Source organism: Periophthalmus magnuspinnatus, chromosome 24 (genome assembly GCF_009829125.3).
Source record: "Periophthalmus magnuspinnatus isolate fPerMag1 chromosome 24, fPerMag1.2.pri, whole genome shotgun sequence".
In the NCBI taxonomy this organism is placed as follows: domain Eukaryota; kingdom Metazoa; phylum Chordata; class Actinopteri; order Gobiiformes; family Gobiidae; genus Periophthalmus; species Periophthalmus magnuspinnatus.
This window is the reverse complement of record NC_047149.1, coordinates 14258706-14283831: the sequence shown is the minus strand read 5'-3', so window position 1 is coordinate 14283831 and position 25126 is coordinate 14258706. Positions and strand designations below refer to the sequence as shown.

The following is a 25126-nucleotide window of genomic DNA, read 5'->3' as shown; positions in this document are numbered from 1 at the left end:
ACTTTGGTTGTACAGAGAATGTGCCATTTATTTTACTTAGTGGTTCATTTCATTCAAGTTTCTACATCACATTTCTATGTTGAAAGGTTGAGTGACGTTTGATTCACTAAAGAAATTCAATTATTGAATTATTTTTCTCTTAATTTTAATTCTCATATACAGTTTAACAGTTTTCTTATGTATTTACATTTCTTACAACATTTTACATAAAATAAATTTGACTGGCATAATTGTATTTTTATAGAATCTTTCAAAGTCTGTATGAGCTTTTCCTCAAACAAGTCCTCACATTTATTCTATTTCTTTGATTTGTCCTCTGTGTGCTGTGGCAAACTGCACGCCAGCGGCAGTGATATGCGTCTATAGAGAAAGTGGGCCAGGGCACAATGACATGGCAACAGTGACTATGAGCTGACCTGCAGCCAAACACCTCCACGCTGCTGAACTATCTGCTAAGGTAATTACTTCATTGGGCCTCCACAAGGCTCGGGTTACTGCAAGGCCAACACTTTTTAGCATTGCACAGAAAGGCCAAGAAAAGATAATGCAAGTCAGGGCCATTGTGTGTTCACCCAACTTAAAGTATAGGCACTGCTTGCGTTAAAGATATTCTTGTGTAGAAACACTCGAGGTTTGGAAGGGTTGCTGTGAACGTGGAAGAGGCGGAAGTTTGCATGTTCTAGTTCTTTGAGCAGACTGAACCAATAGCGTACCACGGAAGGCTCATCTCCTGGAACCTCGAAGCCAGCCCAGTGCAGGTGGACCTCCAAAAGCAGCTGTCCCACAGAGGCCAGCACTCCCTCCAGAATCAAGTTCTCCAGGATCTTCCATTCCGCACTCTCCATGTCTGCCTTCAGCATGTCCACCTGGGATATAGAAGAACACGTGATAGTGCAGGTCACCATAGTTACCAGTTACCAGTTACCTGATGTCAGGAGCCATTGAAATGGTAAAACCTTCAGATAGATGTTTCTAGGGAAAATGTGTGGTATGCCATGGTTTAAGTGTTCACAATTCAAAACACGTGCCATTCAAAGACAACTCTGTTACTTATACTGTTTTAATCAGCTTGTGTTATAAAAATTACTGTTTTCCCATTAAAGACTTGGAGCCTAAGATGACAGTATTGGTTGAGCAGGAACATCAGTAATCATCTATAACTATTTTGTAATAAATACATCTAATAAATAAAAATAACATGATACAGGGCATAATTTCTGCACAAAAATACAATGATGAAAAAATAATCGCATTTTTTTAAACCTTATTGTCTTAATCTTGTTCTTGTTCTGTGGTTTTCATGACAACAGGACATTAATTTAACTAGAGCTTATTTACCTTTCCCACTGTTTTCCATGGCTGCCTTGTCCAAAGTCAATAGGCCTCTTTCTATGTGCAACTCCTTGCCTCTATTATGATAGAATCTATTTCTTCCAAATGTAAATACACACATAATCACACTTGATAGTTTTACGCCAAGCCAGAGCTTCAATTTGGACGTCTGTGTTTAATTTGCTGGTATAAACCCCAATGTGCCTTGAGCCGTTGACCAAGGACCAATACACCTATTCTGTGCTGTAAAGTAACCTCAGCTATTCAGGACAAGTGCATAGCCTATGAAGTCATAAGCACAACTATGACTAAGAAATGTTTGACAAATGCATATTTCAACCTTTAATGGTGATTCACTTTCTTTTGGACTGAAACCTCTGACAAGCGCCTGCTGCTGCTCCCCTGGCACACTGTGTACTCGCATTAAAAGCTCATCACAAAGATGTGGCATTAAAGGCAGGTCGGCTGTGTTATCTACCATAACATTACAAATCCACCCACGCCAACACCTTGAACTGTTTCAAGTGCTATGTTCTCCATTTGTCAGGCCAATTCTGAATTCTAAATTCTAAATAAAAATTCTGCAGCATAGGGACATTTGGATATCATCGTTTTGGTCCATTACTCAAACCATGCACAAGTAACTTTTCAAATTATAAAGAAAAAATAACAAGAACCTTAAACAAAGCCATAATTGGTGTGATGCTGAAAGGTATAATTACTAATCCAATATTGGTTGAATAAAGATGGGAAATACAATATGTGGCAGTAAACCATCTATACAAGCATCCTTGGAGACATTACTTTGCCAGTTGTCCTACTCCTATTCTTTACTTGGATTTCTTTTTCTACTTTTGTGCACAATGGCAACATAATGGCTTAACAAGCACATAGTATATTGGTATTTTGAGAACAGCGTCTTGTTATAATTGAATTATCATTGTGTGGAATCATATCTGACCTTCAAGTCCCATTCATCACGCTCCAAAGAATTCAGTCATTCTCTGTTGTGTGAACGCAGAAGTCTGTTAGTATGAGTGCTCTTATGGGCTTTGGGCTGTCTATACTGGTGTGGGTGAGATTAATTGAATATGTATGTTGAAATCTGGTAAAACATTCTGTTACGTGTGTTTGGAACAGATAATATCCAGCATGATAATGATAATAGTTGAACAATCAAAAGTTACTAGAGCTAGGTTGGAGCAAAGGATTCTGCTGATACATCAGACTTTGTAAACCAATATTTGCAGCTGAGGTGTTGTATGTAATCTTACCCGTCTGTGGCCGAAGTCGTTGAGGATAGTGGCTAGCTTCTTGGTGTTGGCATGTTGGTGCTGGGCCACTAAAGCAGGGTTGGGATCCCTCCAGTCCACTGATAATCGATGGAGCCACATTTTGGCCTTTTGGAGGTGGGACTGCTTTAAACTCGGGTCAAAACAGTGAACGTCACATCCTGATCTGACCAGGGACTGCTCCAGGGACCAGTCATCTGCCCCTAGACTGCAACACAATAAATAATAAATAAATGGTAACGTATACATATTAATATCATTCAAAAGGAAATGGTAACAATTGTGAAAGTAGTCTTGCTGAACTCATTGTAATGACTAATACAGCTAATACTAATACTGCTTAGTACTATAAACCAGGTATTTACGTTTAAACCAACTGGATTACAGCATTGAACCTGCAACCCAAATGAGAGCCTCACGTGAAGCTCATTCTGCTCTCTGATCAGATAATTGTCTTGAGAACCCAAACACCAAATGGTACATAAAAATCCATCGTTCTGAGAGAAAATAAATTAGCATTTGAATTGTTGTCAGTAAAAGTTATATTTGATACGAACATGTTTACCTCATATAAAACTCAATACCAATTTCTCAACCCTCCTCATCCATTTTCTATAACCTGATTTTACACAAAGGAAGCTCATCATAACTACACATAGCATAGAGAGATTGCATTTTCAGATACATCTGGTTGCACAGTTTTCCCCATCACCCCACAGTCCCTCAGCTTATTAATTTCCAATGTAATATTTCCACCGCGTCTTTTCATATATCCATTGCTTGTCTCTACATCCCCCTGTGTCTTGTTAATGCTGTATTGTACTTTAGGGAGGAAAATTCTCTCTGCACATTTTAACGGATGAGATGTTTTTCGCCACCCAAATAGAGAAGGTGAGAAGAGATTTACATGCAAGCAGGTCTGTTTTAGCACTTAAATATTTTACAGCATATTGTTTGTTTGTTTGTTTTTGGGTTATTTCACTGCAGTCATAATTAAAAATACGAGTATTACTAATGTTCTTGTAGGTGACAGCACAGACATATAATTATGGATGGATTAAGTATGGATGACAGATATTCCTTGGTTTCAGCTTCCTGTTATATGCAAAATTGTCAGGGTTTTTTTTTTCACTTCAAAAGATATACTATTTTGTTTTAAATCAGCAATTGTTATGACAACGGCCCTAATTTCGCATGAGTCTGAAACCCGAGGATATTCTTTCCCCAGGAGACTGCACGAAGTACGAAGATGGGGAGAGTAAATGACTGCTTCAATATACGTATGCAATGAAATCTTATCTCAAACATGAGGGTAATGTAGGGGTTATTATGAGGAGATTTCTGTTGACAGTGCCATGGCAACCAAATTGAAAAAGCATTGGAAAACTAATAAGCCGGATTCAAAAGCTGCCCTAATGCTTCTTAAGATAAACTGTAAAGATGGCTAATATACACAAATTTGTCTTTCCTTATGGATTTTTGCTCTCTTTAATGCAGTATGACTTATTCTTGTGAGCCTCTGTTTTATAACTGAAAAGGATTTTAGGTCAGATGATCATATAAAGAATTGAGTGGATTAAGTTGCTCTATGATATAATGATGTTATCTAATGGTTTATTAAAAGATATTAACAAGTTGCTTTGGTGACATTGAAAAAAGCACAAAAAAATGAATTAAATATTAGGACGTTTGTGATGAATTTGGAGCAAATGTTCTATCTATTCCATCAACAAATAAAACAAAAGAAATTCTCACTCCAATCACAAGGGGTCAGTAAAAACACAGAGCATTTACCCCTGACCTTTTATCCTCATTTATATTTTGGTGAAGGTCAGCTCTCTCATTGGCACAGCATCTATTATTCAAGTATTTCTTTTGTTTTGCCTCAATAATACATGACCTTGCTAATGAAATTACAATGACTCTTTTTGTACTTTTTAGTATGAGGTCAAGATGAGTGTGTGCTTCTCTTTAGTGGAAAAGGGCACTTAATTCTAATCAAGACTTTATTTGCTGCCTGAGGCCAAAGAGAATACTAAAAGCTTTCCATAATATGAACACTTCACAATCCAACCCTCCTTATTTCTGATGCACTGGAGTGATAAAATAAACAATGGTTGAAAGGTTTGATGCACTATATTAATACATTCACAAAAACATCTAGATCTGGTTATTTTTGTTTCTGTAAGCAGCTATATTTCTTTGCCAGGCTATGAACGATTCCCTGAAAACATTTCTGACTTATATTCAGCTGATACACTCTTTCATAAAACCATATGATGCATCATGCAGTGACTCTAATCACTGGAAAAATAAACAGGAAATAAGAGAACGAGTTGATATTTCACCACTGATATGCCAAATACAATCCCATAATTTGTGACATAGACCTACCAAAGGTCAAAATGCCCAAATTAGCTATCTTTATGCCACAAATGTGTAAAAGTGTTACGCTATTAAACACCTTATTTGCACAAGAAATCACCAACTGAACCTATCTTACAGTATAAGATATATTTTTGGAAAAATACAGTCATTTGCAAGTACACCAACACTGAAAAATACTTTACACAAAAGCTCAGTAGTATATGCACTGTATGTGAAACAGTTGATGGTGTTGTGAGTGTCCTTTATAAAGTATAGTCCTCCAGAGGATCAACACATACCTAGCACTAAATTCAGCATGACCAGGAAGTTAGTTTAGCCTTTTTCCTGATTGTGTACTTTAGTAACACTTAGCATATTTTCCAACTTTATGCTATCACTCTTAATATATTCCATTAAAATACAGTATACTATTGATGCCTCTGTTGTTCCGCATGAGAAGCTTCTTATCATATAACCAGTACCTACTATGATATCCACTATTTGACCCTTGACGCCCGTCTATCACCCATGGCAACAGCATCTACCCCTACCCCTTCATACCAGTGCACCTTTGCTATCTTTCATCAAGTTATTATTTAGCGGCCCAGCTCAATCGTTTCACAGGTGGTCTGGGAGGATGAGATACCGGTTACATGCCAGTCCAAATAGCTGATGCAGAGTTGTCCAACTGGTCCAAGTATCAAAGATAACAAGATACTGATACATTTTCTCTGAAACGCAGCAAACCCTTTAGGAACAAGCAGATAATGAAGTGACGCTACCATTGTGATTAGAAATGTCACCCAAGCCCTCACAGAACAGATGTCATAAATAGGATTAGCACATTTGCAAACACCTCTGAATACTGCAAAGTTATATAGCTACAAATCTGATTGATGTACTGTGTTAGTGCAATGGAAAAGCTTAAAATTGTTCGATTAATAGTTTTCTAAACCGACACAGGAATCACAGGAGATGTTATTGCCTGGAGTAGGTATTAATTTATTTTAACTTGCATCTTCACATCTTACTGTGAGCGGGTGTGTCTCTCCACAAGTCTCTGACTTGTCACTTGGCCTAGCGGCATTCATGTTTAAAACAGAAAGCAGATCCAGAGTTATAAAATGTTTCGAACAAGTCAGAGATGTTAAATACTGTTGTGTTTACTGTCTCTAAGTCCTGCAAAAATATTGGAAGAAAAAGCTGCTCTCCACTTGCATTTCACTGTATAAGAGTTCATTCATAGTTCAACAGAGTTTGACATTCTGCTCAGTCCCTCACTGTGCTCCTTAAGGTTAGTGTTGTCATAGAAATAAACTAATAAACAATATTAAAATATAGGAAATGTCCGCATAAAGTGGAGCAACTAATTAAGAGTTTTTGATTATGACACTGCAGCAGTTGTGTGATTTCCTTATATATTACTTACCCAAAAGAGTAAACCCTGCAGTGTTTCCCCTTGATGCTATGGGTGAGGCTGTACTGTGGATCCAAGCACACTGCCCAAGCTCCTTTAGCATCTGTGAGCATAGCTTCATCACCTCCCTCTGAGAGACAGGGCACCTGCACATCAAAACATAAGACAGCTTTACAATAACTTATATGTTTAAGCCGTATGACCCATATTGGTTCTGTCTGTTGTTTAAAATCTGGTGAAATATTGGTGTTTAAATGACAAAATGGGCGTGTCTGACAAGTCAAAAAATTATATGACTTTCGTGAAGCCATATCACAGTTTTGATTTTATCACAATTCATGTAACCTTTATTTTTATGTTGCATTAAAGAGGTAAATAAACTCTTCTGCTTCTTCTGAATGTTCACACTTCACTGTGACTGGTTAAATCCAGCTGTCATTCACTCAGAGCTTAACCAAGAAGGAGTGGGTGTGGTTGAACAGACAGCAAAATAGCACATTGTCACTGGGATGGAATCACAATGAGATTTTTATCACCATATCACTACGCAATATAACAAAACTTGCAAAAACATTCTTTCTACAGAGCACAGCCAAATGTGTGTATGTGTGTGTGGTGTGGCAGTCTTTGGGTAAAACAGTGTAGCCTTCATTGATTGAGCAGGAGTGTCATGGGCCTTCTCCTTGAACAGCTCCACGGGCCCTGTGTCAGTCAGCATTAAGCCTGTCCTTCCTCCTTCCTCCTCCTCATCTTCTTCTCCCTCTCCCCCTCATGTGCCTGTCACTGCCCCTGATAGACGCCGTGCTAGAATCATTCTATGCCTGTCCCCCTTTGTGAAAGACAACACGCAACCCTGAGCTAATTCTTCACAAGTTTAAAGACTGCCCTGTCAGACCAAGAAAGTTTTTAAGCACTTGAAGCTGCAAAATGAAGAATAAAGCTGAAACTATATCTAATGCACTTTTATTAAGTATTTCTCCAGTCTCAACATAACAAAAGGAGGCTATAATTTACGACAAAAATTACATTTACTACCACAAAACCATCATGAAAGTCAACTTCACCTATAGCTGGTATTGTTTTTATAATGCATACTCATAACATAATACACAATAATGCCACTAATTAGTGAAGAACACAATAGCCCAATATATAAAAAAATTCATGTTAACGATTTGAACCTCATCACTTTGCCTTAGGAGTTTTTCAGGACTTTTTATAAATTCATCACAACATTGACTTTTGCACTTTGATACAAACACAAACGCTATAACATTGATTAACTACTGTATGAAAACTAGAGCGGTGACCTCCAGCATTAGGTCCATCAATACAGGAATAAACTTTATACGAGCTTTGAACAAGTGAGGATGATTAATGAAGAGTTACACCAAGACACTTGCCTTTGGGTAGTATTTATAATAAAAGGATTTATACTGCAGTATTTAGCTTTTCTGAAATATGATTTTATAGCTTTTCCACAGATTAAATGTCCGGACTGCAATATAACTCTTAGATATGGCTTGCACAAAAAACAAACAAATATTGGTGTACATTGCACCGGTATACATAATGGAGGATATATATAAAAAAAACAACAACAAGAAATCACTCATTGGCTTCCACCTTAGCAGGACATTATAAGCAACTTTGGTCAACCTGGTCTATCATCAGTTACCTGCAGAATCCTGGAAAGTCACTCAGCCTCTGTACACATATAGATACATATATATATAATGTTTAAAATGGATCTATCATCTATCTAACTATCATCTGTTTCTCATGAGAGGTCCGCCACCTGCTGGTCTCCATGGAGATGTTATTGTTCTGCTTGAAAGATTCCACAGTATGTCATTAAAGTTACCTATCTTGAATTTATTCGACTATGGGTGTTTTATTACGCAAATATACCTTAAAAAACTTGCATTCTTACAGATCTGACCTTGTGATGTCATCTATTTCTATTCATCAAGATAGAAACGTTTATTGCCATACTGAGGAACTTTCTAGGTGAATATGACATGAGGCTGTAGTACAAAATAGAATAGTCTTAGACAGGCAGATGAACTAGATATACTCACCTGAGGGGTTGTGATGTACTTAAGAAACCTCCTGGCTTCATCCTCCAGAGAACGCCTCTCACTGGCCCAGGGCTCTATGTCGATATGCCACCGAGGAGACTACAGCAACAAAAACGGCATTATTCATTCTGAAGAAAGTCTAGGATTTACAAACATTAAAGTCTGTAGAAGTAATGCACAGACACACCAAGCTTTACTTTTCTTCTTGTAAAACCATTTGTTCTAATCTTATGGTGGAACTAGGTCACTATGTTCCCATGGTTTCCTCCTCCCAGCCGTGTAAGTGACAAAATTATTTTCAAATCCATTTTAGTCCATCATAATGTGCCCTGTATAGAAAAACCTTGAAGCATGAATCAGAGCTGTGCATATTGAAAGGGCAAAAACACGGGTCTCTTGTCAGACAGTTGGAGCAGATAGTGTATGTGAATGCATTCCTGGAGACTGGCAGAGCAATGCTTTTAGAGTCTGCTTCATTTCAACTGGAATGTCTGTTTATGATTACAGAGGTCCTGGCTTACACAGACGAGGGAAGAGACACTGGCTCGAGCTGAAACCCAAGATATCTTTTACTATGTGCAATTTATTTCCCCACGCTTGATTCTGTAGTCTTTTTGAAGTGGAGTTTATTCAAAATAAACTCAAATTGCTCATTGATTTTACCTTGCATTTTGGTTTCAAATCACAGGGTCCCACACAATTTGATACAATATACGATTCACAACAATATCATAATATGGCAGTACTGTGATCATTAAAATGCATAGTGTTTTACGATATGTCACTAACTCCCAAACAGACTGAAACTCTCCTCTGACCTGAGGGACTTCTCTCATAATGTTAGAAAAGTCCCTTTAGGGAGTCAGCTCTATCAACACTGATTTGCATGTGGCAGCTTATATGGTAATTTTTTACATAATGTTTGAGTAATTCTAAATGTGGGAATGTGGAGGTGATGTTTTTAAATAAAAGAATGGGAGAATGCATGGTCTGATTGTAAATGAATGAGTGTAACCTGCAGATGGAAACGAGGTTTAGCTAAATCTGGTGTAAAGCATCTCTTCTTTTATGAGATTAATGTGTTTGCACATGGTCACTGTTAAAATAAACCAATAAACAAAACAAAAAATGACAGTTTTGTCATTCTCTAAATGGCAAAAACAACTGTAGCATTGCCACACAAAAACTATATTCATAATATCACTACTGCTGCCAACAACATACTGCTATTTTGATATTTTGTGACAAATTTGTGATATGTGCCAGAAGCTATTTTGGGTGGACAATTGTCAGCATTTCATTTACTCTGAAAGACAAAAGTTACGATAATTTTATATTTTCAAGATAAGTAGAAATCACAAAGCAAAAAATGATGACATTTTAATATGAGCCTTTCTAATCGAGCCATCTAGCATTTCTGACAAAAGGAAGAACTCAAACAGGAAGAAAACGATAACATTATTATTTGGTATTTCATGTTAACATTCCATCTCCAGTCATAGACACAGTACATTTAAAACAAGTGGGTGATAAAAGGTCAAATCTCATATTCAATACACGCCACAAATGATTTCATTACTGCCAACAGCCCGGGCCCATATTGCCAGATTCGTCTCGGTTCTCCTCTGTGCAGTGTTAATACAATACATTATCTGTGACAGGGCTGGCCACTGTGATTTCCTCCTCCACTGATCCAGGACCAGCCCACAGACACATAGACAATGGGCTGTCCTGTTTAATAGATGAGAAGCTGAGCCCACACGGTGTTGTCACTCAGGGTTTGGCATCAGGCCCTTCATCGATTTGTGGTGTCAAAACATCTGAGTTCTTGGCGAGCCTCTCTAAGCTACGTCGTCTTTATAATGCACAAGCAGCATTCCTCCATCTGTTCAATGTATTCATCAAGCCCTATATCTTAACCCACTCGCATACTTTGGTGTATATTTACTAAGCATTTGCGTATGTGCTAAATGCTTTGGACACGCTAAAAAGCATGATCAGATGTGCGTCTCTTATAGAAGCTTTAAAGACACAGGGCAGATTTTGCTCCTGGAAACAAATGAATATGTAAAATGAGGCATTTTGGCCAAAATGCACAAAAAAGGAGGAGAAAATGTAGATGAAGTTGTCAAGAGGGCGCTGCTTGATTTACCAAGACGAGAGCAAAAACATCTGCGGAGGATGGACAGTTACAGAATCTGCACAGACAAAGCATTAGAACTGATCTGTGTACGAAGTCAATAACAACCAATATCCATGAGGTCTGAGACATACAATAATCATGAGAACATAGTTAAATATAAATTATGAAATTATAGAACAATAATCAATTTTAAGCAGTAGAGAGAAACAGGCTGAAGGACATTGAAGACATTACCAACACCAAATACTTTGACATTTGCCTAATCATGTTATGGCTATTAACATTTTCTAAAAGACGCTTGTTCCCATACCTAGCCAACAGTTGTTTTTTTTACTAATGCTGCCCAGATTGCATTACCCATGCTGAATTGAGATTTCCATAATTGCTATCATCATGGCATAAGCATTACTATAATTACGATGGCCATTAACCGGCTCTCTCTAGATTATCCACCAATTATAAACTTCTTTATAATTCCTTCCTACTCTGATCTCATATTATCACGAGGAAAAGTCCATTGTATCCATATAGTTGTACTGACAGCTTGGTGCTCCTTAGTGCATCTCCAAACTGCCCTCTGAATATTGTAGTCAATTTGCATGCACCAGCTCAGAACAGGCTTGGACAGGACTACTGATTAGGGCTAGATATCTAGGACAAAGAAGTGTCTGGAAGGCTGAGGGGACACTCAAGGTACAGGATCAGAAAGAAGTGCCAGACAAAGAAAAGTACAAGATGATGTTTAATGATTTGTGAAAAACATTCCCCCCAAAACACACAATTTCCAAAAATACATATGTACAACACCCTTTTTTCCAAAATGGAATAACAATGATCTAACTCATTTGTATGTATACAGGGGCAGAATGGGGCTGTAAAATCTACCGGGAGTGTTTGTAATGCAGCCATCCATCACCGATCTTCAAGCACCTTTTTTTCCAGCATGGTTGTTTTATAAAAATACAAAAAAATAATGTCACTCAAAAGTGTAAGGGGAGTCTTGGCATTCTCCCCCAGGAAATTTTTTGCCAAAAAAAAAAAATCACTTATATATTTCTATATTCTGCTGCATATTTGACATAGGGATGTAGTCTTTTAGTTGATTAATCGGTCAATGGTGTCTTAGTTGGCCAGTTTTTATAAGTCAACTAAGTGTTTTATTAAGATTCACATTTACAAGTAAAATTGCAGAAAGAAAAATGATGTGGCAGTTTAATCTTCTAAAGGTGCTGTTTATTCATACATATCAGTTTGTTTGTTTTTTTTTACTAAGATCCTAAACATTTTAGAGCTTTTCCCAGCGCCATGCCTCACTTCTTTAGTAAACCAAGAATTTTTTTAGTAGAGTGCAGCCCTAATTTGACTCTAAACTGAACTTTAAAATGTTCACTCTCTGCATGCATAATATAGTGTACATACATATAATATAAGGTAGCAATCATAAGTCTCTTCCCTGCACCTGTGTTCCGGCCCTCTCCCTGTGCCCTACATGCCTTTAGGAGCAGAAGGTGTTGCAGAGTCTGTGCCCCTCAGCGTGGGTGTGAGAGAGGTGTGAGCTGCCGGCCCGAGCGTGAATAATCCACCTAGGAAAGGAGGATGCACGATTGAGCACCTGATAAAAAGGTTGTGTAGAAATAGAGAACACAGGGACCAACAAGTCAATATCTAATCAATGTCCAAGCAGTTCAAGGCATAATCATGAGTAAACAAGTCATGTGTCAAACCAAAAGAGGGACACTGGAAAAGGGAAAGACACATTTGTGCATTTTATTTTGTTTTAAGGAGCATTATGTAACTTTATTGGTGTTGGGTCCACCATCTGCTTATCTTCAAGGTAATGTTTTTGCTTGATGTTCCACGGTATGGTATTAAACTTATTTATTTCAATGAGTAGAATGAGGCGGCGCCATTGGGGCAAGTTACAAATCAGGCCTGCTGGCAGGTTAGCTCTGTCTATTGGTAAAGAGCCAGGATAGATGAATGTAAAAAAAACAGCTTCTCCACTTTTTCATTCTTGCTCTGAGCCAGAGTCCAGGTGAGTTAGAAAAACACCAGCAGCCAGTACAGGCGGGAGGTCAGGGCTTTTAGGTCAACACACCCATGAATATATTGTTACACTTTGCAGAGCAAATCCAGTTTAAGGCTCTTTGACAGGCTGCATCTGTGTGATCGCAAGAGGAGAAGAGATTTTTCAGAAACATGGAGATTGCACTTAAATGTAAGGTAGCATTTTAATATTAGAAACATACATTTCCTACAAGTTTTTTTTGTTTTGTTTTGGGGTTTTTTTTTGCACCCAAGGACACCATTTGACCTCTTGTTCAGGAAATTATGCCAATTCTATATTCCACTGTAATTCTTACCAAATACAGACAAGCCTGAAGTTGTAATATTTGCTTTTATGCACTCCTCTTCAGAAGTCATAATAATTAATCAAATTTATCTTTGTCAAAACAGTCAATGACTGATCTTATTCTTATTCTTCTAGTGTATATTTTAGAAATGACAGGCTTTAGTTGTGTCTATATTTGAGATCTGGGATAATCACATAAACTCTGCTTTATAAGCTCTTAGTCTGGCTTTTTATCTGGAGATATGGGGACTGGCAGGCGGTGCAAAGCCAGCTGTCTTCATGTCTTGCTGCGTCATATATCACAAGGAGACCTGCCTCTGGGGCCAATCCTGCTCACTGCTCCATACAGAGAGAGACATAAGTGAATTAAAGCAGGGATTACACTCATCTTTTTTAATAAAGACAGTAATCTCACTTGAGTTTAGCCCGGTCTCAAAGGAGGGGTGACGTGAAACAGGATACCGCCAGCGGAGATGGTATAGTGGGTGTGTTTGCTTTTTAAATGTGATATTAAAAAGAAGTAGCATTGTCGCTTATCAGGGTTGGCAAAAGTATTAATGCAAATGTCTTATCCATAAGTTTCAGAATGAAGAAAATGGTTGCCATAGCAATTTGAAACTAAATATTATTCAGTCCCTGAATGGTCAACCGTCCTCAAAATGGCACCATATAACAGGAAGCTAAAGCCCACGAACAGCATGGACATTCCAAGCCTACCTCTGTAGCCACAGCTGTCCTGGGGCTAACATGGCTGCCCATCTATGCCAGTCGTCTCTACAACTATCACTAATAGTCACTCACAGACAGACCACGTTCATACTTAAGAAGTGTCTTGACCAAGGACACCATTTGACAGTCTGCATGGTTTTAGCTGGGGTTCAGACTGCTGGTTTTAAGATAATTGCGTTATACTGTGTTAACAACTGTTGCTGCAGTGACATATTGAGATCTAGATTGGTGTATAGCTACAACCCCCACAGGCCCCCAGGTTCTATTCACAAATGGGCAATTAAAATACCCTTTATAAGACAGATACCTTACAAACAAAGGACAAGTAAATACAAATGTGTATATATATTAATGGCTGACTTGAACCAGGAATTCTTAGTCTTTTTTCATACATGCAGATGCAGTGTCTAACTTCCTCACTCATTCTGCGAGCTACTTGGCACCAGCTCCACCTGCCCACGTGCTGTAAATCAAAGCCCATCAAAGTCAACACACTTTGCCATCACCGGAGGTGCACAACAGTAACTGTTTTGTCCCTCTATATACTCCATGGTCTGCTTGAATATAAATAGCCTAGTACATGCTTCTTATTGTACAGTATATAATTTAACTGTCTGTTCTCAGGTAGGCTGTCATTAAGACACTGCTGTAACTTCAATCTTCAGAACATAAACAAGAGCCATTTTCCAGCAGTTATCATTGGTGATTTAAAGGTGCACTAGAACTTGTCTCTGTGGAGATGTTATTAGGCCTGTCACAATAACAAATTTTGAAGTACAACATGTTGCTGCAGAAAAATATCATGCTAAACGATAATATTGAAACTACTTTATGCCACTGACACAATAACCCTAGAGCAGGATTATCCCAGTAAACCTTTGTCTAGAGGTGAACTATATTGTAAAAAAAAGTCAAACAAAATTTAAATAGACCAATTAAAATACTGGTAATTTGTTCTGTTATCTACAAAATCTCATAAATAGTTAGCTAGATAGTTAATTATTTGACAAACTAGCTAAAATATTACCAAATAGGCTTAATGCTGCTACAAAATAAGTCAAAAATTCCAGGAAAAGGTAGACAGGATATTTATTTAGCCTGAAGAAATATTGTTCTTTCTATCATATGTTAGTTTATTTATTTTATTTTATCAGGAAGTCCCATTGAGACTGCATATTGAAAAATAAGTTGATATAGTAATTATTGTGACCTAGATGCTATTGCTTTGCTTGGAATGTTCCACAGAATGACATTAATCTGATCTATCTTCATGGAGAAGGTGACGCTAACAGGTCAAAAGAAGACATATTGCACTTGTGTTTGCTATATAGTTATAATCTATGAAACCCATGGGTCATTATGTTATCATTTGGACATTTTAAATCACAATATTAATCTAAAATGCCTTAATAAAAGTCAGCTGAATTCCATGTTAGAAAACTGTAAAAGAAACTTGTGCAACAAAACAGGCAAAAAATCAAAAAATAAATCAAAAAATAAATCAAAAAATCAGTTCAGCGTAATATTCTATTGGACTTTATGTATATCTATGTTATTTCTTCTCTGATAACCCAAAGCTGTTCTTATCTATGGGCATTCACACATGGACACACACACGTATAGGAATCCACGCACATTAGGCAGATTCGGTAGAGTCCTCTGATTTGTTGTGGCACGACACGTCAACATAAATCTCTGTAGAATTGGCCGTTGCCTTGGAAACAGACCTCTGGCTGTAACTTCACTCATTCTCGCATTCATGAATACAAGATGTTCACACGAGAGTTAACATGTAAAGGAAAAAAGCTGCGCATATGATGGGATTCTGTGTTGTTGACTGCGCGATCTCTACAGACAGATGGAGCCCTGCTATTTCAGTGTCTCAGAGAAAATGCGCATGGCTGAAGGAAAGTGAGTGTTCCTGAGCGATATCCCTGATTGTGCGTTTGGGTTTGAGCTACACCACGCTGAGTTCGATATGACACTTATTTCACGAGACAGAGCTATGACAACACAGCACCATGGACTTAGAACAAGGCTGGCAATGTGTTGGTTGGCTCATGTTGCTCTTATAGCAACACAGTGTAATTTTCTGGAAGTGGTACGTCACCTGGAAGATAAACCCATACTTCGTAACATTCTCCATGGAGATACATCATTTTTAAGCCATACTGTGAAATATTATAGCTTTTTTCTATGTTTCTCAGTGCTTTTCAGTCTATTCTGTTTAGATAAAATGTGTGGGTTGAGTCTGTCACATATAATTTTCAAAAAGATTTAAATTTTAAGTATTGCAAAACAGTTTCACCAATACTAATTAAACTACTGGTTGCTCTTACAGATAACCTTGTGACACAGAAATGGATTTTTCTCTCTAAGGGCCTCAGTTCTTAATCCAGGTGTTAAAAAGTGTGCTTTGTGGGTGTGTTATGTGTGATTTGCCAGTGGGAACTGCACGTATTATTTCTGCCGTAAAAATGATATGTAAATGAGAGCATTCAGCAAGTGCAAAAGTTTGTGTGCCTCAGCTCCCATGGGCTGTGTTAACAAATTAACATTTGCGCCATTTTCGCATATCATTTGGATTAAGGAGCATCTGATGGGGACCCGTTAAAACTTAACAGCAGGTTAACCAGCGTTATCCTTTTCGCTTTGGACTCAAATGCGGGATGAAATCGTAGAAATACATGCACGATGTGAGAGTGGCATTGGAGCTCTCCAGAGACAGGACAGGACACACATTGTGCCTCATCCAGGATCCCTGTACATGCTGGCTGGACCCCCTAGTCTCTGCTATAGTACGTGTGACGTGTGAAAGACCAGTTTAATGGACAGCTGTTGAGGAATGCTCCGGGTCAGTGGAAAACTTGTGAGGACCAGGACTAAAGCGTAAAGACCTTATAGTTTATTAGTGCTGCTTTGAAACCAACGTTATTATCTTATTTGTTCTTATGAGTCATTTTAAAGCATTTAAAATCAATATTAAATGTCCCATATTAAATCCAGCAGCACCCATTAAATCAGCATCTCCTCTGTGTGAGGGAAATAGGAGCAAAACTGGGCTGCATCTTCTTTAGCGTTTATGTGAGAAATTGCGTTTGGTTTTTGCTCCATTTTTAGCTTTGTTCTCTGTTTATCATGCAAGCGAACATTTGATAAATGAGGCCCTAATGTTTTAGTCCAGTAAATCAATCCTCTCACACTGATTAGGATTCACATTTCTTTTTCTGACCCCTGGCTACATTTGGCCCTATCTTGCAGCGGTAGTGATAGGTTATTGATTTGAAATTCTTTGAAAATTCCACCGACAAACCCTGCTTTAAATCATTAGACAGAAGAATGAAAAAAGTCAAATACTGTGCCAACTTCTATATACATTTAAGCTGGAATGCCTTTAAAGCAGGACTGAGGTTTGGTGGTGCAGATGGGTCAATGCTCTCATTCACATTCGCATGCAGAAGTAGACTGGGGATCTCCAAGGAATGTTCCCGACAAGTCCTCCACGTCTGAGGGGAGCTTTGTCCCATCAACAGTTTGGGACATTTTGACACTGACTTTGAACCCTCTTAAGTGTCTTTGTGCAGCCATACTGAACACAACAGAGCCAGTGTCGAGAACTATAGCTAGACTCTCTCTGTATAACATGTGCTTTTCATTATTCATTGGAGCATGATTTACTTGCATTTAAGAGTCAGTAGTGTGTTGTATATGTAAAAACTATGGCAATGGTTAATTAGCTGCTCATGTTCTATAAAGTCCTGACAGTATGAATAGCCTCTTTGTGCAAGTACTATAAACTGCCACACAATCCAGGCTAGCTTGTTTTTTTTTGGGTCACGTTGGTTTACTAATCACTCTCCAAGGAGGTTACCATGTAAATTATAAGTGATGCCATTTGCAGAAACTTAGAAAAACATAAGGCAACTTTGATTTTGAAGCCTGTAGTTTAGATCTGTTGAATCCAACTTTTATCTCCCAGCAACCCCTATTTTGGCAACCCTCTCCTACCTGTGAAACAAATGTCTTAAAAAGAAAAACATTATTATTTTCTGATAAATAAAGATGTTGATGACCGCAATACTTGTAATTTGAACCTAAATTTGGCTCCAAACTCCTAGATATGAAACCACAAACACATACTGAAACGGATGAAATACTTTATTAATTTGGCACTGAATATCTCAATGTTTACACTGTGCACTCCGAGTCTGAACTTTAAACAGTTGGAATTTTTTTTAAAGCAGCATGACATTTCCAGCTTGTTACAGCCTAAAATCCTGGCTTCAAATACATGTATAGTTCAATGAGTACTTCACTAAACTTATGTCAAACATTTTCTACTTATTAGTTTCTATATTTAAGAGCCATAAAAATAATTTCAATGATCCACTGAGTCTGTGTCCACAGGTATAAATCTCTACTTTTATGTTAAAACTTGTCTGTTCCTTGGGGCCTATACCATGTGTTAGATCAAGCATTCAGTGATATTCTCATAGCTGGGCCAATAAGTTCATCAGGTTGGGGCTATTTATAGTGGGGGGAGATATATATTTTTGGTCAGCAGAGCCAGTGAGAACACGCCATGACCCAGGTAACATGTCACCTTCTGGGCTGCTGATTCCATGTGACTCCCCTGTCCCCACTGGTGTCAGCTGGAGGTTGAAGAACACATTCGGAATTATATAAGTTTATCCAGCACTATAATTGTATTGGGTCTTTATCCTGTATGTTGTGGCAATTAGTACATTTTTTGTTGTGCTTTAGGTTTGTTTGCATTAGGTTTACAGTATATGCCACTGGTTTACAAATTGATGTGGATAGTGCGTGTATTTTTTTTAAAGACATAAAACACAATTTGTTTTCTGAATGGGACAAGATGTCATGCCACAAGATTTTTCTTCTTGATGGGCTTGATATTTTTTAATTTGCCAACATTCAGGGTACAGCCAAGAGGTTATATTACACAATTAGACTGCTGAAGAGTGTAAGAAACATTATAATAGAGTGCAACCTTGAGCAACTTTCACTGGAAAAAAATTTTAAAACAAAATATTTGGCTTTTCATTACATCTTGTGGAATTTAATCTAAGCCCACCCTTTTTTTTATCTGATGAGACAAAAATCTGGATCAAGTTTAGTGTTAGTCATTTGCTTACTCATTATTACATATAAGGATACACATTAATTCAAAAACCTTCTCCATTTGGAAACTCTCCAAGTAATTATTTGAGAAGCATCTACAGCTGTGTAAATAGATGCAGCATTTACACATGTATTTTAAACTGTGTAAAATTCTGTAAAAAGAGCGGTGAAGTTCTGACTTACTCTGATTCATGCAAGACAAGCAGGACAAGCTGACCAGGAAGTAGACTTTTTCAACTTCTCTATGTAAACATCAACCATGGATCTATAAAAAGAACTGGATAAGATGTTCCCCCTCCCAGGGCGAGATCGACTAGTGGCCGCTCCATAGGTACTGCAGCTCCCAAGGAGCTTAGGCCCTGAAAGAATAGAGCACAATGCCTTTTTTGGAAATTCAAACTGCCCGTGTCCAGCTGACAGGGCATCCACAGCTTCCACAAGAGCCAATTTTGTAGGGATTCTATTGCATTTCTAAATTAGCTTTGTAAGATAAGATGTAGCCTAGGCCCACTCAGACCCCACGCTAGCCCCGCTTTAGCCGCCACTGCACTGATTGATTAGAACAGATCAGTACTGTACACGTTTCTGACGTTACATGGTGGGAGGCGCTAGCCTGTATTGAAAAAATTGAGAAAATTATTTTTGGGCCCACGCATCAATGAGCACAGGCCCTTGGAAACAATACGACACCATCTTGTGATACTTCCATGACATCAACCACAGCACTTGAGATACAGTTGTTTGCATCAAGACATTTCCTGTTGTTTCATCTGCTGCTGACCTATACATCTTGTTGATATCTAGCTAAGATATTGACAGAGAGAAGGACACAGGAAATTACATTACATAAGACATAACAATAAGCAATGATATTATTCACCAAGTTCGATTCAAACGTCCAATTAATTTCTGCCGGCACTGCAACAGACAAGAGAGAATTGATGTTTTAAAAGAACAAAGCTCTGTGTACATCGCTCATCTAACAGTGAGCAACACAGACAATGCTGCCATCTCATTCTCTTATTGATTCACACTCTTGTCGACACACAGCATATAGATTTAAAGAGAAAATAGGAAGTCTTTACAGAAGAGCTGGCAGATTGTTTTGCTCAAGGCTTGCAGCTATAGTTTAAATGTTTTACTTTTACAAGACCAGTTGTTAGTGTTCACAACATCATCTACCTAGTCACAAGTGTGGGGCTCAATATGGCCACATCTGCAGTCTAGGAAAAGACAGAGGTGGAAGAAGTAATCAATTTTGTTACTTAAGTAAAAGTACAGATACAGAGGTAAAAAATAAAAAAAGTAAAAGTATCACATGAAAAAATCTACTTAAGAAAAGTATTTAAAGAGTAAAGAATAAAAATTAAAAGTTTTCCACACAAGAGTTGGTAATTTGTTAAAGTGTTAAATGTAGTGATATCAAATAAAAATTATACATACATACAACCGTAGCAATACAAATTACTGTCTTGTTTTTTCTAATGGATTTTGTGTATTTACTTTTACTCAAAGCTGAGGATTGAACTCAAAAACTTTAGCCAGAATGTAACTGCAAGCACAGTTAAAATAACCCCTCAAATGATACGAAAAGTACTACAGTTCAAAAATGTAGTGGAGTAGAATGTACAGACACCTTCTCTCAAATGTAGTGAAGTAAAATCACAAAGTATCCACTGTAAAATTTGCATAAGTAAAGTACAGATACCTAAAAATTCTACTTAAGTACAGTAAATTACTACCTTACCTTCCACCACTGGTAAAAGTAAAATGTTATGTGCATATGGCAGATTTTCATGTTTTTTTCCTAATTATTACTTGTTTTGGTTGCATAGCACCTGTGGTAAATATTTATTAGAGATTGACCGATATAGTGTTTTTTATGGCCAATGGTGATACCAGTTGTTTAGAATATAGAGCAACTGATGGCCCAATATTTTTTGGGGCAATATGTAAGGCTGATTTTGATCATTTTCCCAAATTATATTATTTAAATTTACTAAAAACTCTCCCACAGCTCTTTTTTTATTATTTTTTTTTACCACAGACCTATAAGAGAGCTATGTAGTCATGTTTTGTGCAGCTATCTATTCATATTGAAGTGTTAATATAAAGCTTTGTGTGTATTTTTTCGGCAGCAGATTGACCAAAACAAAATATTGGCCTATGTTGGAAATTTAAGGCCAATAGCTGATATGCTAAAACGTTCAAATATTGGCCAGATATATCGGCCAATATTTATCATAGTTAATTGACAGTCTGTGGGGGAAAAAAGTACAGAGGAAAAGTACAAAAACACAGGGAGTAGTGCTGAATCTATGTCATCATCACAGAAATGGAAGCACAATTTACAGAAAAGGAACACATTTTTCCGAAAGATTAAACACTGATTTAACTAAATAAAAGTATTGCCATCTGTTCGTACTAGTCTAATCATAATTAGTGTGCAATTTATACAAGTTTTGGGCCTCATTAATGTTATGGTTGCTAGGTAACAGTTATGGACATCTCTACATATGCCATATCTACTGCCCGTGTCCAATCAGGAAGTCAAATTATACCAAAATCACTTCACCAAAATTTTTAAAATAGAAAAACTAGGCAAGATTTTTAGTAAAATCTTGAATATCATGATGTTAATTATGTTCAATTAAAATCAGTAGCCTAACCTGTCATAGGCACTTTAACTGAGTCAGACAAGACAAATAAATGTGAATTATTTAAATCTAGAACTTAACCCATGATCATTAAAAAATAACAGACGAAATAACCTCAAAGATGTCTATTTTACTTTTATTTCTTTTTCTAGTTTTTGTATTATTGTCTGGATAAGGTTAAACAGTCACATGTGCACTTCCCCAAACTGCACATCATTAGAAGCTGTTTTCAAGTGTTCATGAGCATGAGCATGTAGATCCAACTGAAGTGAGTGGGTTTTTCAGTGTGTTAAACATTATATGCAGCTCCATTTGTCACGCACAGATAACAGCAGATACTTAAAAGAGAAAAATAGATCTCTTCCCATTTGGCGATGTGCCATCCCTCAAACAAATATTTGTGAACTGGAGAGGATGAAGAAAATGTCCCAGTGTTTTCACATGCGCAGCTGCTCATAAACAGATTACAGTTTATGTCAGAGGCATCTCCACAATCTGCTGCAGTGAAGACAGCCAAACAGAAGCTACAGCTGATCGTGCCAAAAGGTCTGTTAGCCCAGATGCCCATCCAATAAAGCAATACCTGAACTTAAGCAATTTACTGACTCTATGGATCTTCACATTAAAACTGCAGACTGATATCAATACGACTCTGAAAATGTGGTTGTATTCGGACCAGAGCTGCTCACTAATGAAATGTGCCTTGTTCTGTCTTATGTAACTGTCTTATATGAACAGGTGTTGAAATAATCTGTAATAAACTACAGATTGGTCATACAGTTTAGCCAACTTCAAGTCTGCCAGTCAACCATTAGTGCTTATTTTTATCATTGGTTTGTGTTCATTTCAGATTTTACAGATAAAGTGAATTTGAATCTGATCCCGACTATATTCAGACAGAAAACACTATTTGCATGGTTTTGGGTGCCTAATTGTGTTAAAGCATTTATAAGTATGTCTTATTTTTGCCATTTCCAGCACTAAAATATCACAATAATCGTTTTTCCCACTATGGTAAGTCTCCATACATTTATTTACCAAGGTCACAGTGTGTGCCCCTGACACGCTCTTTCCTTCCAGCACAACACAGCAGCAGCCCATTATTCCCTCTCCTCTGCAGTCCATGAATATGTGTGGAGTCAGTGTATAGCCAGCTAAGAACAGCTACTCCTGAGACAAAAAAAGAAGGAAAGGAGTAGCTAGAAGTTTAAAATTAAGAACGACACAGTAAGTAGAACAGGAGGATGAAACATGACAGAACTGCAGTGATCTCCATGATGAGAGCCTCAGGGAAACAAGCACACTGCACAAGAGCTAAATGGCACCAACATATGACACAGTTTCTGTCAGGGCCCCCCCTGAGGTGCCTTATGTGACAAATTTAGTGTTCATAAGCCCAGAAAGAGGAGCATATGGTGGAATGTAATATTAATGCTGAGCAAAGTGGCCAATGTCTCAGTGTGGCACAATAGCCCTGCGGTGATTCTCAGAGCATTTAAAAACCAGCTCTCAACCCTAGCACAGTCTAATCCATTAAAGATTTACCACAATGGACATGGAGAGGCATAGCAATGGGAATGAGAAAAGGGGAAATAATGAGACATTTATACAGGGAAGACAACTATTTACTGAGCTAACACTAGCTTTTCTCGTGGAGGGTCCATCATCTGTTTGTTTCCACGAAAATGTTCTTTGCCTGAAATGTTGAACCGTAAACCTATTTGTGTCTATTGAGAGAAATAGTTGACGCCACAAGGCCAAGTAACAGGTCAGATCTGTGGAGAAGCAGGCATTCTTACAGAAAGCATTTTTCACGATGAACAAAACTATGTCTGTCAGTCTTTCAGAGGAAGCAGGCTGTTATAGAGAACAAAAGGAAAAGATGGATGTGGGATGCTGCGTCTAAATCAATGCGGGGCACCACCATGACACAGAGGGGGAGCAGACAAGGTGCACACAGGGAAAGTGAGAGTTTAGTTAAGCTGCTTCTTGAACACTCCCTTAACAGGTCAAAGGTCGAACCTTCAGACCTGTGTGCATGTGAGCCTTTATGAATAGCAGTGTTTGCTCCCAGAGACATTTGAATAGCCCTTTGTTGCACATTTGCAGCTAGCCATGAAGCTGGTGTTAAGTTTGTGTGGTGCATTTCTATGGTGAAAACAGAAGATCTACATGAATTAAAAACACTTGAATTAAGAATATTAATTTTGTATTTCTAACTGGTTTCAAGTAAAAAAAATTCCATCATCCACTTTTAAAGGTGCACAATGTAACTTTTATTTTCCCCATGGAGACAAGCAGGTTGTGCCCTAAATCAAGTTATAGGTCATATCTGCGGCATTGACACTGCTCAATGTAAGAATGCATGTTTGTCATAGTATTTAAGTAATAAAAACACCTGTAATTAAATAAATGTGCAACAGCTATGTTTAATCTCACATTCCAGGTAAAGTAATAACATTAACACTCAATTGCTCCACTAGCTACACCTTTAACCATGGCCCACCTTCACTTTGTCATGTAGGCCTCTGTTACTGTTTGCAATGTATGTTTTACTAAAATTCTCAGTTACAAATTGTCTTCTTCAGTTTCTAAGGGTTCATTGATATTACTGTGCTGTTCCTCCACCATCACAGTCCAGAGATTACAAAGCTTTGACGAGTGACGCACAGAGATTCAGGGAAATGCTCTTTAGGCCATTATGTCTGATAACTCCGCCACAAAAAAAACACATTTTAAGGGTGCACTATGTGACTATCATGGTGGAGATGAGGGACACTGCTTATCTTCATGGAGATTGCTTTGCCATGATTCACAGTATGACATCTATTTATCTCTGCATGGAGAAGAGCAAGTGGCCTCACCAAGTTACTGGTCTGATCTGTGGAGAAGAGATCCCTCTCGCAGTAAGAATGCACAGTTTTCTAGGGAGTTTGTAAGAAATAAAAACAAGGGTAAGTGCTTTAATGGCACTGTGACACATTCCAGGCAAAGGAATCACATCTTTTATAGAGACAAGCAGGTGGCATGCCCTCCAGAACAGTTAGATAGTGCACTTTTAACAGCAGAGATCCTACCTTTCTGCGATGTTGGAGAGCTGAGTGCACATCTTTAGTTTTGGCCTCCTTTTTTAACGTCCTCACATGAGATATTCTCTGCTTCACGCTCCTGTCCTCTGGGGCCTCTCCAGACTCGTCCTTGGTTCTGTTGGGCTGAGTGGTGATTTCCTGCTTCGTTACAGCCGCATCTCTCGAGTTCATCTCCAGGTAAACATGCACGCACAACCCCACTGCACAGAGCGCCAACCCGAGACGCAGCAACAGCAAAGGTGTCTGTCTCCGCATGTCCATCCAGAAAGGTGTCCGCGCTTCACAAACTCATTCTGCGTTTATAAAGTCAACCCCAAGTTTCTGCCGTTGCTTTCTAACCCATTATTTCCCGTCCCAAAGTTATTAAAATCAAGAACACCTCCAGGGATAAACTCAACCACGTGTCAGCATGCATCCCAGATTGTGCGTAAACGGTTTAGCCAGTACAATACGTGCCAAACCTCTTTGAAAACTTTAGTAACTCCCTCCTCACGCGCTCAAGTTCCCCCAAACACACACGCCCC

At 38.1% G+C, this 25126-nt stretch overlaps 1 protein-coding gene across 1 annotated transcript; it reads right to left on the bottom strand.

Moving 5' to 3' along the window:
* Positions 1–25126, bottom strand: mettl24 (methyltransferase like 24). The gene is made up of 5 exons (XM_033990582.2): positions 24591–25126; positions 8490–8588; positions 6421–6554; positions 2607–2832; positions 1–866 (listed from the first exon to the last, which is right to left on the bottom strand). Exons 1-5 carry the CDS (start codon positions 24861–24863, stop codon positions 552–554), a joined length of 1047 nt encoding a protein of 348 aa, XP_033846473.2. The 5' UTR covers positions 24864–25126; the 3' UTR covers positions 1–551.